The sequence below is a fragment of the Mus pahari genome, chromosome 3 (genome assembly GCF_900095145.1).
Source record: "Mus pahari chromosome 3, PAHARI_EIJ_v1.1, whole genome shotgun sequence".
NCBI classification, from domain to species: Eukaryota; Metazoa; Chordata; class Mammalia; order Rodentia; family Muridae; genus Mus; species Mus pahari.
Window position 1 is genome coordinate 6,737,046 of NC_034592.1, and position 14,410 is coordinate 6,751,455.

At 40.3% G+C, this 14,410-nt stretch overlaps 1 protein-coding gene across 4 annotated transcripts in view; it reads left to right on the plus strand.

Annotated features, from left to right (window-relative positions):
- Positions 1–1,837: 1,837 nt before the first annotated feature.
- The window catches only part of Armc3 (armadillo repeat containing 3), a 99,983-nt gene continuing 87,410 nt past the window's right edge, over positions 1,838–14,410 (plus strand). For all 4 annotated transcript variants that reach the window (XM_021193603.1, XM_021193605.1, XM_021193602.1 and 1 more), the window contains exons 1-2: positions 1,838–2,069; positions 4,634–4,682. In XM_021193603.1, coding sequence (XP_021049262.1) covers positions 4,635–4,682 — 48 coding nt within the window. In that variant the 5' untranslated portion in view covers positions 1,838–2,069; position 4,634. The remainder of the gene's footprint in view (positions 2,070–4,633; positions 4,683–14,410) is intronic.

A 14,410-nucleotide genomic window follows, 5' to 3' on the forward strand; every position in this document is an offset into this window, starting at 1 on the left:
TGTACCCAGAAAGCCATGCACATAGGTTAATCTTGCTGCATTTAGATGAACCTTGCTGATGTTTAAGGTGCCTGTGAATATCAGGTGGAACTACCCAGCAAGTGAAAGGACATTGTAACCTAGAGTTCATTATCAAAGTTAGATGGGGAGCTATGGAGAGGGAAAGCAATTGAAGTCACAGATAGAGGCAAGATCACCCCAGAAAAGCATAGTGTGGGAGAAAACCAGGAACCGATTACTAAAAAGTGGCAATATTTATGGGGTATAGAGAAAACCTTCAATACTGGTTCTAAAACTAGGAAAAAGATCAAGAGACAGCACAGAAAGCAGGAAGCTTCCAGAAGGAGCTACTGAGAGTGTTGTGTGCACAACAATATCAGAAAAGACAAAGACCAGGCAACATCCTATGGATGTACGCAGTATAGTGCCTGGTGCCCAGGATGGCATGTTATGGAGGGTCCTGTAGACCTTTTAGGGGTAGACATTAGTGGGACCACAGCCATCTTCTGCCTGGCTTTTGGCTCCTAACTTGTGAAGTATCTTGCTCTTTATGTGTTCCTCCATGATGTGCTTACTGCCCTGGCCATAGGATGGCGTCTCCAGAACCATGGTCAAGATCAGTCTGCCTCTCTATACATTTATTGTCTCCGGGATTTTGCTATAGTAACAGAAATCTGCGTAATGAAGATGAAGGAAGCTTCCCTATGTTTATTAATTATTCTCTCCCCCGCCCCTTCCCTTCCTCTGTGTGTGTATGTGTGTCTGTATGTGTGTGTGTGTGTGTGTGTGTGTGTACTACAACACATATATGGAAGTCAGATACAAACTTTTTGAAATTGGTCCTTTCCTTCCATACTTATGTGGATTCCAGGGATCAAACTCAGGTCTCCAGGCTTGCATAACAAACACCTCTACCTGTTGAGCCATTTTGCCAGACCCTAAGGGAAATTTTGGGTTTGTTTCTATTTCTTGTGAGACATAGGAGAAATTATTATATTTATATACATATAGGGGGACTGGAAGAAAGATAATGAATTGCTTTAGTTAAGATATTAGTCAAAGTTTAACCAAAATATAGAAATCACGTGAGATATTTGACCACGGATACTTTGATAGAAATACACATGTAAAAATCTGCTTGTTAGGTGAGTAAGATGGCAGGAAGAGGGTACAGAAGTAGTAAAGGTCGCTACTGTGAGATGCATCCAGCCCTGTTAGGCCGAGAGAACAGAGACCAGGTGGGGCACGGAGTCTGCAACGTGTAAGGGGTGGAGAGACGGCCCCTAAAGGAAACTGAAGGGTCCTTTCTGGTGACTACACTGGCCCAGCTCCAAATGTAGAAATGAAATAATAGTCGGCCTGGCAGATAAACAGTGCCCAGGAGAGCACTGCTGGAAAAGAAAATGGGGATTTGGAATGAGAAGCTGGGGGAGGGGGTGCGGTAGAAGAGATTGGAAATAAGGCAGCGGGGATGGCATCAAACAGGCAAAGCAGTTTGGGGACAATGTCTTTTCCTAAGAAAATTACAGTCGTTTGAGCAATAGAGGGACAAAACCAGAACAATGATTTCCGGGGGGGCGGGGAAGGGGGAGGGGGAAGGGGGAGGGAGCGCTGTACATCTATGGTGTGGAGGAAAAACTGGGAGGAGAAACTAGCCGTGATGGCCTGGAATGTGGTGGCAGTAAGAACATGAGAAAGATCTAGTAAGGGAAAGAAGCCAATTAACTGATGGCTTCTTTACTGACAGTGGCTAGGGGGCAGAGGGCGAGAGAGCAAACAGGATCGTCTTTGTTTGGGCCATTGGAAAGACTATCTGAAGACGAGGAAGGGAGGGAGAGGAGGAGATTTTGAGCCTTGTTAGACTTGCCTTGGCACATCTGTGGTTCCTGCAGGATTGATCACCTTGGAGCTGGACAAAGGGAGCCTTGGAGCTAAGAACCAATTCCGGGTAGAGCACGCATGCGCAGCCCAGTGTCGCCTAGCAACAAGCATCAACACTGACCCTCAGAGGCCAGTGTAGTTTGCCACACGTAAGGAGCCACTGCTTCTTGAGACTTGACTCCGCGCAGGTAAGGGACAGGCATGGATGCACACCTGTCCCGAGGGTTGGACAGACCAGGGACTAGACGACAGGGAAAACTGTAGCGTTCAGTGCACGGGTGGGGACCGTTGGGACAAACGGACAGTACACCCGACAAACTGTCCCAGACCAGCGCCCACAGTTACAAGTGCACTTAACGGAGCAAACTTGGGGCTCTAAGAACGACTTGAGGGGCTAAGAGCCAGTCACTTGACTGTAAGCGATTCTTGAAGGAGGACCCTACCTGCTTCAGCCCTCCACTGCAGCTTTAGTTCTGCTTAAAGGCAGCTTCTGCCTTAGCGAATACCTGAAGCTCAGAGACTGAGAGGGCTGCAGGAGAGAATGGGGAAACAAATGACAAAGAGGGCTGTAATGTGGCTATGAAAAGTGCTAATTTAAGCCAAACCCGTTGTCATAATCAGTACAATGAACCCGGTACCTATGCATCCCGCTATCTTTTAGCTGTTTCCTTAAAAAAAAACAAAAAAAAAACAAAAAAAAACCAAAAAACCAAAAAAAACCAGGTGGGTGAATTTTTTGTATATCCAAAGACGTTCGTTGCAGGCTTGGCCATAATTCCAGAAAACTGGAGACGGATGCTAGATAAGTAATGAATCTAAAAAACGTTATTTAAGTGGCATGCGGACCAATGGAGAATAAATGGAAATGTTTTGAAATTGCCCTTTAAGAATTTCTTAGGAAAATGGTCCCAGGTAAGGAAATTGACAATAGGCAATACAATTCAGGCAAGATGGTAAAACCAAAACCAAAACCCAAACAAAACAAACAAAAACCAAAACAACAACAACAACAACAACAACAACAACAACAAAAACCCACTTATCTTTGGTAAAAATTTTTTGGTTTTTTTTGAGATGGGGTTTCTCTTTGTAGCCCTAGCTGTCCTGGAACTCACTCTGTAGACCAGGCTGGCCTCAAACTCAGAAATCGACCTTCCTCTGTCTCCCAAGTGCTGCGATTAAAGGCATGTGCCACCATGCCTGGCTCAGCTCATCTTTGGTAAAATTTACTTTGTTCATTATGTCTATGGCAAATTGCTCCCACTTATACCAGAGGATTACATCTAAGTCCCTGAACAGCCATCCTACACCCAATATAGTGGTAAAATCCAGCCAACTCTAACCTCAGAGCAATGCCCAGGACCCATCCATGCTTGCAACACTGTGTGTATTCTCTGCACTGTTCATTATTAAACTCTTCAAAACATCACCCAGGAATAGAAGACATTAGTCTGAGGGCAACTGAGATAACTTCGCAGAGTTCTGTGTGGGTGTAGCTTGTCTTTTGAACGTCCTTTAGAAGGAATTGTTATAAATCAGTTGCTGGTATGTCTTAGAATAGCTTATGAATTTATTTTGACCTATGAACTTAACCTTGTGCCTATGATAGTTTCTCACTGTTCTTGAATAGTTTCTGTGTGTCTTAATGAAACAAGCTCAAAACCAAGGGCCTATGTATGAGTATTTGAAATTTTAGAAAAAATGTTGGTGCTAATATATAAAATAAAAATTGAAAATTGGTATTTTAATGTTTTACTAATGGTATATTTCTGCACATTTTAATATAGTTTTCTCATTTGGTAAGAATTTTCATGTATCCACTAGTTGCTGAGTGAGTTCAAAAGCAATCCTGATGAAAATTTGGGAACTAAAGAGATGAGTCAGTGATTAAGGGGACTTTGTTTGGTTCCCATCACCCACATTGTAGCTCATAAGTCTATGACTTCAGTTTCAGGGGGTCCAACACCCTTTTTTAGCCTCCTCAGGCACCCAGCATGCACATGGTGCACATATATGAAGGCAAAACACAGTACACATAAAATGAATACATCTAAATATTATTTATACAAACTTATATTTAGTGGAGGCTATGGGTGTTTTGTTTTTAACATTTTAGTATAGTGTATAAGGCATAAGGAACCCAGCATAGAGTAAGCCTGACCAGTTCCTCACAGACCTTAGGACTCAGTGTTTGAGTTATTGTTATTACATGGCCTTTGAATGCATACAATGCATTCTGCCCAGTGTCTATAAAGCCAGATATTGCTTTTGGGCTCTGACAAGCAATTTGAACTAATCCTGACTCTGAAGACCCTATCCTATCCCATCCTAACGGTTCCCATGGGACTCTGGTAACTTACTCTTCTTTTCACCAAAGCGTTAATCACAGGAAAATAGAGCTAATGATTCCCATAATACTGAATTCATATCATGGGCTAGATACCACAAGTGCATGACATATTTGCATAAAACAAACTAACAAACCCACAGAGTTTGTGATGTGCTTTTTCTTGTTTAATAACACCAGTGTTCAACAATCTTACCAAAAAGTTCCTTGAAAAATCAATGCTTCCAACAGGGATTTCCATAATGTTTTGTGCATATGCTATAATTCCAACATCAACTGCATGCTTTAGTTGGTAAAATGTGAAGAAGAAATGACGTGCCTCCTGAGAACATAGATAACTGAGATCATGGAAGATGTACCAATTTATGATGTGCAGATCATATTTTTGCATCTTTTTTTTTCTAGGATGGGTAAAAAAATAAAGAAGGAAGTTGAACCTCCCCCTAAGGATGTGGTAAGTTTCTGGTGCAAAGACCAGCAAAACTTTAACCACTAGTTTTAAAAATAAATTGTTCCAACAGTTCACCATGTCCCACAGTATACATGAGTGCAGGGTGGCAGACGTCCAAAGTCGGACTAATGATATTAGTCAGAGGAATGGAACAGTATGTAAACAAGCATTTATAACATTGTCATTACATAATTAGCACAATTAGACAGCAATTAGTAACTCTTCTAGTATGTAGATAGCATGTTTACAGTCTAGTTAATGGCTACATAGTTTCATTGTGTTCTTTTAAATACTGCAAGTTTCTATTCACTGGTTGATATGAATTATCCAGGGAATTTTCAAAAATAATGAGAAGTTATTCTACAGCTCCTACATATTGCGTATGGTATTTCCTGATAGTCTTGGACATGAGATCTCCTGTATTGTATTTTACAGTTGGAAAATAATCTGGGGTCACCAACTCCTTATCTTTCAAATACTGAGCATAAACACAGCCTCTTACTGAATGCCCCTTTGCTCCTAGATGCATGGTTTTTCAGTTGACTTTAATCAATCACTGAAAGACTGTGTTACAGTGGATAACGATTGCTGATGATTCTGACTTTGAAGTCTCATTTCAAAACACACGTTTGGTGAGTTTGTCATCAAACAGAATACACGTAGAAACGAGAGATTTCGAAATTTGCAGAAATCGGAAAGTAGTGCAGAAAATTACCTTCCTGATTGGAGTGTTACAGTCAAGGTCAGAAGCTTTATCTCAGCATGGTTCCTGGTGAACTGTATTAATCACTTTGACCAAGCTGCCAAATTTGGCCAAACTATTTCAGGTGTCTTTATCTTTAAAATAAGAATAGCACTCACTAACTCATTTGTTTTGCAATACTATTAAGCCAAAAAAATTACATGGCATTCTCAGTGTTTGACATATATTCAGTAAATATCTGTTAGTGCCAAAACTCTTCTCTCCCCCACCCCCGCATGGGACTACCAAAGTATTTGATACGTTATGATAGTGTTATGGCAAAAGCTATAGAAGTTTCTGTCTGCCTTAATCCAGAAAACCTCGGCAGAGGCAGTCAGTGTGCGTTTTTTTCTCGTTCTGGCTGTTTCCTTTGGACATACGCTAGCGTGTGGCAGACGCTCTTAACTCTTTAGACCATAAGACTCTTCTTACCTAGCCGGGCGTGGTGGCGCACGCCTTTAATCCCAGCACTCGGGAGGCAGAGGCAGGCAGATTTCTGAGTTCGAGACCAGCCTGGTCTACAAAGTGAGTTCCAGGACAGCCAGGGCTATACAGAGAAACCCTGTCTCAAAAAACCAAAACAAAAAAGACTCTTCTTACCCCCATATATCACTGCTGGTACCTTGGTACCTTTAAGGAAATTTATGGACACAGTACTTAGCAACAATATAATTAAAAACAGAATCAAAAGATTAACAATCAATAGAAGTATCTCTTTGGCACAATTCCTACAATGTTAATAAACAGTGGGTCAGTCTAATACATGTCCTACTGTGCTCTGTGCACCAAGTTTTGTAGATACATGGAGGACTTAAGAAATGCAGTACAGGGTTAAAATCATATGCATTTAGGTCTTCCATTCTCAGTTCACACTAAGCTTGAGGTCCACTGAAGACACATAAGACATTCACCAACAGTCCTTGTCTATTACCATTTTCCCAGGGACTTCATGTCAATAAAACTGTCCGCATTAAGAGACCCAATCCTCCTCTTTAAAGGATTTATTATTTTCACTTATGTGTGTGCACTTCTGTGCATCGTGCACTGCAAGGCCACAGTGTATCAGATCTCTTAGAACTGGAGTTCCGGGCATGTGAGAGCTACCTGGTGTGAGTGCTGGGAATTGAACTCAGGTCCTCTACAAATGGAATAAAAACTCTCAGTATAACATGGAGCCATCTTTCCAGCCAATCCTCATTTTACCTGACAACATCTAGAACTTCTAAAAGATAATCACAATTAAAATATCCTAACTTTGGGCTGATTTCAAGGTTTACCTCTTCAAAGCCTATAAAACATTTGTTCTGGAGGCACAAACTCTGCAGCCAGTCCCACAGCACCCATATGGGGGCACCACTCCCAGATGCTCTAGCACGCCCAGGATCAGGGGTAAGTAGGACACAACATCTGTCCCAGTATCACCAGGAGTGCCTGGGACCAGCAGAATCCAGGGATGCAAGAACCCCCCATCCTCACCCCTGACCAGTGGCTCGGGTTCCTTCTACTCTGCGCAGGTTTACCTTGGGCACGGACTCTGAAGCCAGTCCCACATCACCCAGAAGAGGCTCCACTCCCAGGTGCTCTAACATATCCAGGATCTCAGGATCCTAGGATCCCAGGAGCTTGGTCAAATAAGGAGATCAGGGTCCCAGAGGCAGCTTGACTCCCAGGAACTCTGACACACCCAGAATCTCAGGATCACAGGATCTCAGAATCATAGGATCACAGAGACAGCTGGACTCTGTGACACAGAGTTCTGACACAACAAGGGTTACAATAAGGACAGGTTCCAGTCAGATATCGAGGGCAGGTAGCACTAGAGATATTCAAATGGCAAGAGGCAAGCATAAGAACATAAGCAACAGAAACCAAGGTTACTTGGCATCATCAGAACCCAATTCTCCCACCATAACAAGTCTTAGATACACCATCACACTGGAAAAGCAAGACTTGGATCTAATATCACTTCTCATGATGACAGAGGACTTTAGGAAGAACATAAAGAACTCCCCTAAAGAAATACAGCAGAACACAGGTAAACAGGTAGAAGCCCTTAAAGTAGAAACACAAAATCCTTCAAGTAATTACAGGAAAACACAATCAAAACAGGTGAAGGAAATGAACAAAACCACTCAAGATCTAAAAATAGAAATATATACAATAAAGAAACCACAAAGGGAGACAATAAAGAAATCACAAAGGAAGACAACCCTGAAGTTAGAAAGTCTACAAAAGAGATCAAGATTCATAGATAGAAGCATCACTAACAGAATACAAGAGATAGAAGAGAGAATCTCAGGTACAGAAGATACCATAGAAAACATTGACACAACAGTCAGAGAAAATACAAAATTCAAAAAGCTCCTAACCCAAAACATCCAGGAAATCCAGGACACAATGAGAAGACCAAACCTAAAGATAATAGATATAGAAGAGAGTGAAGATTCCCAACTTAAAGGACCAGTAAATATCTCCAAAAAAATTATAGAAGAAAACTTTCCTAACCTAAAGAAAGAGATGCCCATGAACATACAAGAAACCTACAGAACTACAAATAGACTGGACCAGAAAAGAAAATTCCTCCTGTCACATAATAATGAAAACGCCAAATGCATTAAACAAAGAAATAATATTAAAAGCAGAAAGGGGAAAAGGTCAAGTAACATATAAAGGCAGACCTACCAGAGCTACAACAGACTTCTTACCAGAGACTATGAAAGCTAGAAGATCCTGGGAAGATGTCATACAGATCCTAAGAAAACACAAATGCCAGTTAAGACTACTATACCCAGCAAAACTCTCAATTACCATAGATGAAGAAACCAAGGNNTTCCATGACAAAACTAAATTTACACAATATCTTTCCACAAATCCAGCTCTACAAATGTTAATAGATGGAAAACACCAACATAAGGAGGGAAATTACACCCTAGAAAAAGCAAGAAAGTAATCTTTCAACAAACCTAAAGAAGATAGCCACATGAACAGAATTCTAAGTCTAACAACAAAAATAACAGGAAGTAACAACCACTTTTCCTTAATAGCTCTTCACATCAATGGACTCAATTCCCCAATAAAAAGACATAGACTAGCAGACTAGTTACATAAACAGGACCCAACATTTTGCTGCATACAGAAAACACACATCAGTGACAAAGGCAGAGATTACCTCAGAGTAAAAGGCTGGAAAACAATTTTACAAGCAAATGGTCACAAGAAACAAGCTGGAGTAGCCATTCTAATATGGGATAAAATTGACTTTCAACCAAGAGATATCAAAAAGATAAGGAAGGACACCTCATACTGGTAAAAGGAAAAATCTACCAAGATGAACTCTCAATTCTGAACATCTATACTCCAAATGCAAGACTACCCACATTCATAAAAGAAACTTTACTAAAGCTCAAAGCACACATTGTACCCCACATAATAATAATAATGGGAGACTTTAACACCCCACTCTTAGCAATGGACAAATCATGGAAACAAAAACTAAACAGAGTCACAGTGAAACTAACAAGTTATAAGCCAAATGTATCTACAGATATTTATAGAACATTTCATTCTAAAGGAAAAGAATATACCTTCTTCTCAGCACCTCATTGTACCTTCACCAAAATTGACCTCACAAAACAAACCTTAACAGATACAAGACAATTGAAATAATCCTATGCACCCTATCAGATCACCATGGACTAAGACTGGTCTTAAACTCTAACAAAAACAACAGAAGATGTACACATACACATGGACGCTGAACAATGAACAATTCAATAATACCTTGGTCAAGGAAGAAATAAAGAAAGAAATTAAAGACTTTGTAGAGTTTGATGAAAATGAAGACACATCATACCAAAACCTATGGGACACAATGAAAGCAGTGGTAAGAGGAAAACTCATAGCTCTAAGTGCCTCCAAGAAGAAACTGGAGAGATCTTACACTAGCAGCTTGACAGCACACCTGAAAGCTCTAGAATAAAAAGAAGCAAGTACACCCAAGAGGACTAGACGGCAGGAAATAATCAAACTCGCCTGAAACCATCCAAATAGAAACAAAAGGAACTATACCAAGACTCAACAAAACCAGGAGCTGGTTCTTTGAGAAAATGAACAAGATAGATAAACCCTTGGTCAGACTAACCAGAGGGCACAGAGACAGTATCCAAATTAACAAAATCAGAAATGAAAAGGGAGACATAACAACGGAAACTGTGGAAATCCAAAAAATCATCAGATCTTACTACAAAAGTTTATACTCAACTAAATTGGAAAAGCTGGGTGAAATGAACAAATTTCCAGAGATATACCAGGTGCCAAAGTTAAAACAGGATCAGATAAACCATCTAAACAGTCCCACAACCTATAAAGAAATAGAAGCAGACATTAATAGTCTCCCAAACAAGAAAAGCCCAGGACCAGATGGGTTTAGTGGAGAATTTTATCAGACTTTTAAAGAAGATCTAATACCAATACTCTTCAAATGATTCCACAAAATAGAAACAGAAGAAACACTACCCAATTCATTCTAATGAATTCTAATGAATTCATGAAGACACAATTATGCTTATACCTAAACCACACAAAGATCCAAAAAGAAAGAGAACTTCAGACCAAACTCTCTTATGAACATTGATGCAAAAATACTCAATAAAATTCTTGCCAACTGAATCCAAGAACACATCAAAATGATCATTCGCCTCGATCAAGTAGGCTTTGTCCCAGGTATGCAGGGATGGTTCAGTATATGAAAATCCATCAATGTAATCTACTACATAAACAAATTCAAAGGGAAAAAAACCCACATGGTCATTTCAATAGATGCTGAAAAAGCATTTGACAAAATTCAGCATCCCTTCATGTTAAAAGTCTTGGAAAGATCAGGAATTGAAGGCCCATATGGGAACATAGTAAAAGAAATATACAGCAAACCAGTAGCCAACATCAAACTAAATGGAGAGAAACTTGAAGCAATCCCACTAAAATCAGGGACTAGACAAGACTGCCCAATTTCTCCCTATATATTCAATATAGTGCTTGAAGTTCTAGCTAGATCAATTAGACAACAAAAGGAGGTGAAAGGGATACAAATTGGAAAGGAAGAAGTCAAACTATCTTTATTTGCAGATGATATTATCAAAAACATAAGTGACCCCAAAATTCCACTAGAGAATTGCTATAGCTGATAAACAACTTCAGCAAAGTGGTTGGATATAAAATTAACTCAAACAAATCAGTAGCCTTCCTCTACTGAAAGGATAAACAAACTGAGAAAGAAATTAGGGAAACAACACCCTTCACAATAGTCACAAATAATATTACATACTTTGGTGTGACTCTAAGCAAGCAAGAGAAAGATCTGTATGACAAGAACTTCAAGTGTCTGAAGAAAGAAATGGAAGATCTCAGAAGATGGAAATATCTCCCATGCTCATGGATTGGCAGGATTAATATAATAAAATTGCCATCCTGCTGAAAGCAATCTACAGATTCAATGCAATCCCCATCAAAATTCCAAATCAATTCTTCATAGAGTTAGAAAGATCGATTTGCAGATTCGTTTGGAATAACAAAAAAACCCAGGATAGTGAAAACTATTCTCAACAATAAAAGAACTTCTGGAGGAATCACTATCCCTGACCTCAAGCTGTACTACAGAGCAATAGTGATAAAAAAAACTGTATGGTGTTGGCACAGAGACAGGCAGGAAGATCAATGGATAGAATTGAAGACCCAGAAATGAACTCACACACNNATGGTTACTTGATCTTTGACAAAGGAGCTAAAACCATCCAGTGGAGAAAAGACAGCATTTTAAATAAATGATGCTGGCTCAACATGTAGAAACATGTAGTCAGCATGTAGAAAAAATGCAAATTGACCCATTCTTATTTCCTTGTACAAAGCTCAAGTCCAAGTGGATCAAGGAGCTCCACATAAAACCAGATACACTGAAACTTATAGAGCAGAAAGTGGGGAAGAACATATGGGTATAATAGAAAATTTTCTGAACAGAACACCAATGGTTTATGCTCTAAGATCAAAAATAGACAAATGGGACCTGATAAAATTGCAAAGCTTCTGTAAGGCAAAGGACACTGTCAATAGGACAAAAAGGCAATCAAGAGATTGGGAAAAGATCTTTACCAATCCTACTTCCAATATATGACTAGTATCCAATGGATATAAAGAACTCAAGAATTTAAACTCCAGAAAAATCAAGTAACCCTATTTAAAAATGGAGTACAGAGATAAACAAAGAATTCTCAACTGGGGAATACTGAGTGGTGAGAAGCACCTAAAGAAGTGTTCAACATCCTTAGTCATCAGGGAAATGCAAATCAAAACAACCCTGAGATTCCACCTTACACCAGTCAGTATGGCTAAAATCAAAAACTCAGGTGACAGCAGATGCTGCCAAGAAGAGGAACACTCCTCCATTGCTGGTAGAATTGCCAGCTGGTACAACCACTCTTGAAATCAGTTTGGCAGGTTCTCAGAAAATTGGACATAGTACTACCTGAGGACCCAGCTATACCACTCCTGGACATATACTCAGAAGATGATCCAACATGTAATAAGGACACATATTCCACTATGTTCATAGCAGCCTTATTTATAATATCCAGGAGTTGGAAAGAACCCAGATGTCCTTCAACAGAGGAATATATACAGAAAATGTGGTACATTTGCACAATGGTACATTCACACTCAGCTATTAAAAAGGATGAATTCATGAAATTCTTAGGCAAATGGATAGAACTAGAAAATATCATCCTGACTGAGGTAACCCAATAGCAAAAGAACATCCATTCACTGATCAGTGGATATTAGCCCCAAAGCTTCAAATAACCAAGATACAATTCACAGACCACATGAAGCTCAAGAAGAAGGAAGATCAAAGTGTGGATGCTTCGGTCCTTCTTACAAGGAGAACAAAATACTCACAGAAGCAAATATTGAGATAAAATATAGAGCAGAGACTGAAGGAAAGAACCATCCAGAGACTGTCCCACCTGGAGATCTATCCATATACAGTTACCAACCACACCCAGACACTATTGTGGATGCCAAGAAGTGCATGTTGACAGGAACCTAGTATAGCTGACTCCTGAGAGGCCCTGCCAGAGCCTTTCAATTACAGAGGTGGATGCTCACAGCCAATCATTGGACTGAGCTTGGGGTCCCCAATAGAGGAATTAGAGAAAGGACTGAAGGAGTTGAAGGGAATTTCAACCCCACAAGAAGAACAACAATATCAACCAACCAGTCCCCCAAGAGCTTCCAGGGACTTAGCCATCATCAAAGGAGTACATATGCCTCCAGTTGCATATGTAGCAGAGGATGACCTTGTTATACATCAATGGGAAGAGAGGTCCTTGGTTCTATGAAGGCTTGATAGATGCCCTAGTGTAGGGGAACTGAGGGTGGGGAGGTGGGAATGGTTGGGTGGGTGGAAGAATACCCTCATAGAAGCCAGGGGAGGGAGGATGGGATAGAAGGTTTCCGGGGGTGTGGGGAACGGGGAAGGGGATAGCTTTTGAAACATAAATAAAGAAAATATCAAAACAAAACAACAACAACAAAAAACCTTTGTTCTGGGACTCATGAGATAGCTTGGCAGGTAAAGAGGCATGCCTCCAAGTCTCAGGGTTGATTCGGAAGAACCATAAGGTGAAAGGAGAGAATGGATATTATTCATTGACCCCCTCAAATCACCTTCTGACCTACACATACATGCTGTTGCATGTACCCCCATAATGCAATAATTAAATGCAGTAATAATTAAATCATCTTCTGACCTACACATATGTGCTGTCACATGTACCCCCATAATGCAATAATTAAATGCAGTAAAAATATTTTTAAAGTTTTTTTTTTCTATAAATTGCAAGTGATGACCAAGTGTCCAAGAGAACTAGATAATGGCTGATGGAATCAGACTTTCTCAGTGTACTAATGGCAATTTGCTTGGCATATATTCCCTAGAAACAGCTGGGAATGACTATTGTTTCCATTCATGGTTGATCTATTAATTAAAATGGGTTGATAGAGGCAGCAAAAGTATTGATATGGTTAAAACAGAAATTTTCCTATCTTCTCATTGGTCAGGGATGTACTGATCTATGCAGACATAGTGTGTAGATCTACACTATTTCCTCATGAAAGAGACAGAATCAGAGAAAGTTATGTCTTGAATCACTGATCTGTCTTCTCCCTGTGGCTAAATGGTTGCTTGTGGTGCTTTAAGGAAATGCAGAGTTCTTGTGAAATGTTGGGTGAACTAATGTCTAACAGGAAGTACTCTCCAAGGCATTTCTAAGTATAAAACATTGACCGAGGCTGTAGGCTGTGGAGCCACATTGCATGGATTTGAATTCCCACCGCAGAACCTACTTCTGCGCATTTGTGAGTTGGGTCCATTCCCAGGCCAGTACCTGGCACAGGGAGAATGTGATGATATCTGCCTCGGGGGAATACTCATTCCCAGCAATGAGCATTAGATAACCTCAGGTGCTTAGAGAGGTGTCAAGCGCTAGGCTCCACTCCAAGTGCCCCCAGAGCCACAAGTGAATCAGATAGACTAGTGTATTCTTACAACATCAGCACTCCAGAGCCTGAGGAAAGAGCTTCATTACTTTAAGGCCAACCTGAGCTACACAGTGAGATCCTGTCTCAAAAAGGAAGAACGAGCTAATATCCACTTATCAGTAAGTGCATATCATGTGAGTTCTTTTGTGATTGGGTTACCTCACTCAGGATGATACCCTCCAGATCCAGATATTAGCCCAGAAACTTAGAATACCCAAGATACAATTTGTAAAACAAATGAAACTGAAGAAGATCGAAGACCAAAATGTGGACACTTCGCCCCTTCTTAGAATTGGGAACAAAACACCCATGGAAGGAGTTACAGAGACAAAGTTTGGAGCTGAGACGAAAGGATGGACCATCCAGAAACTGCCCCACCCAGGGGTCCATCCCATAATCA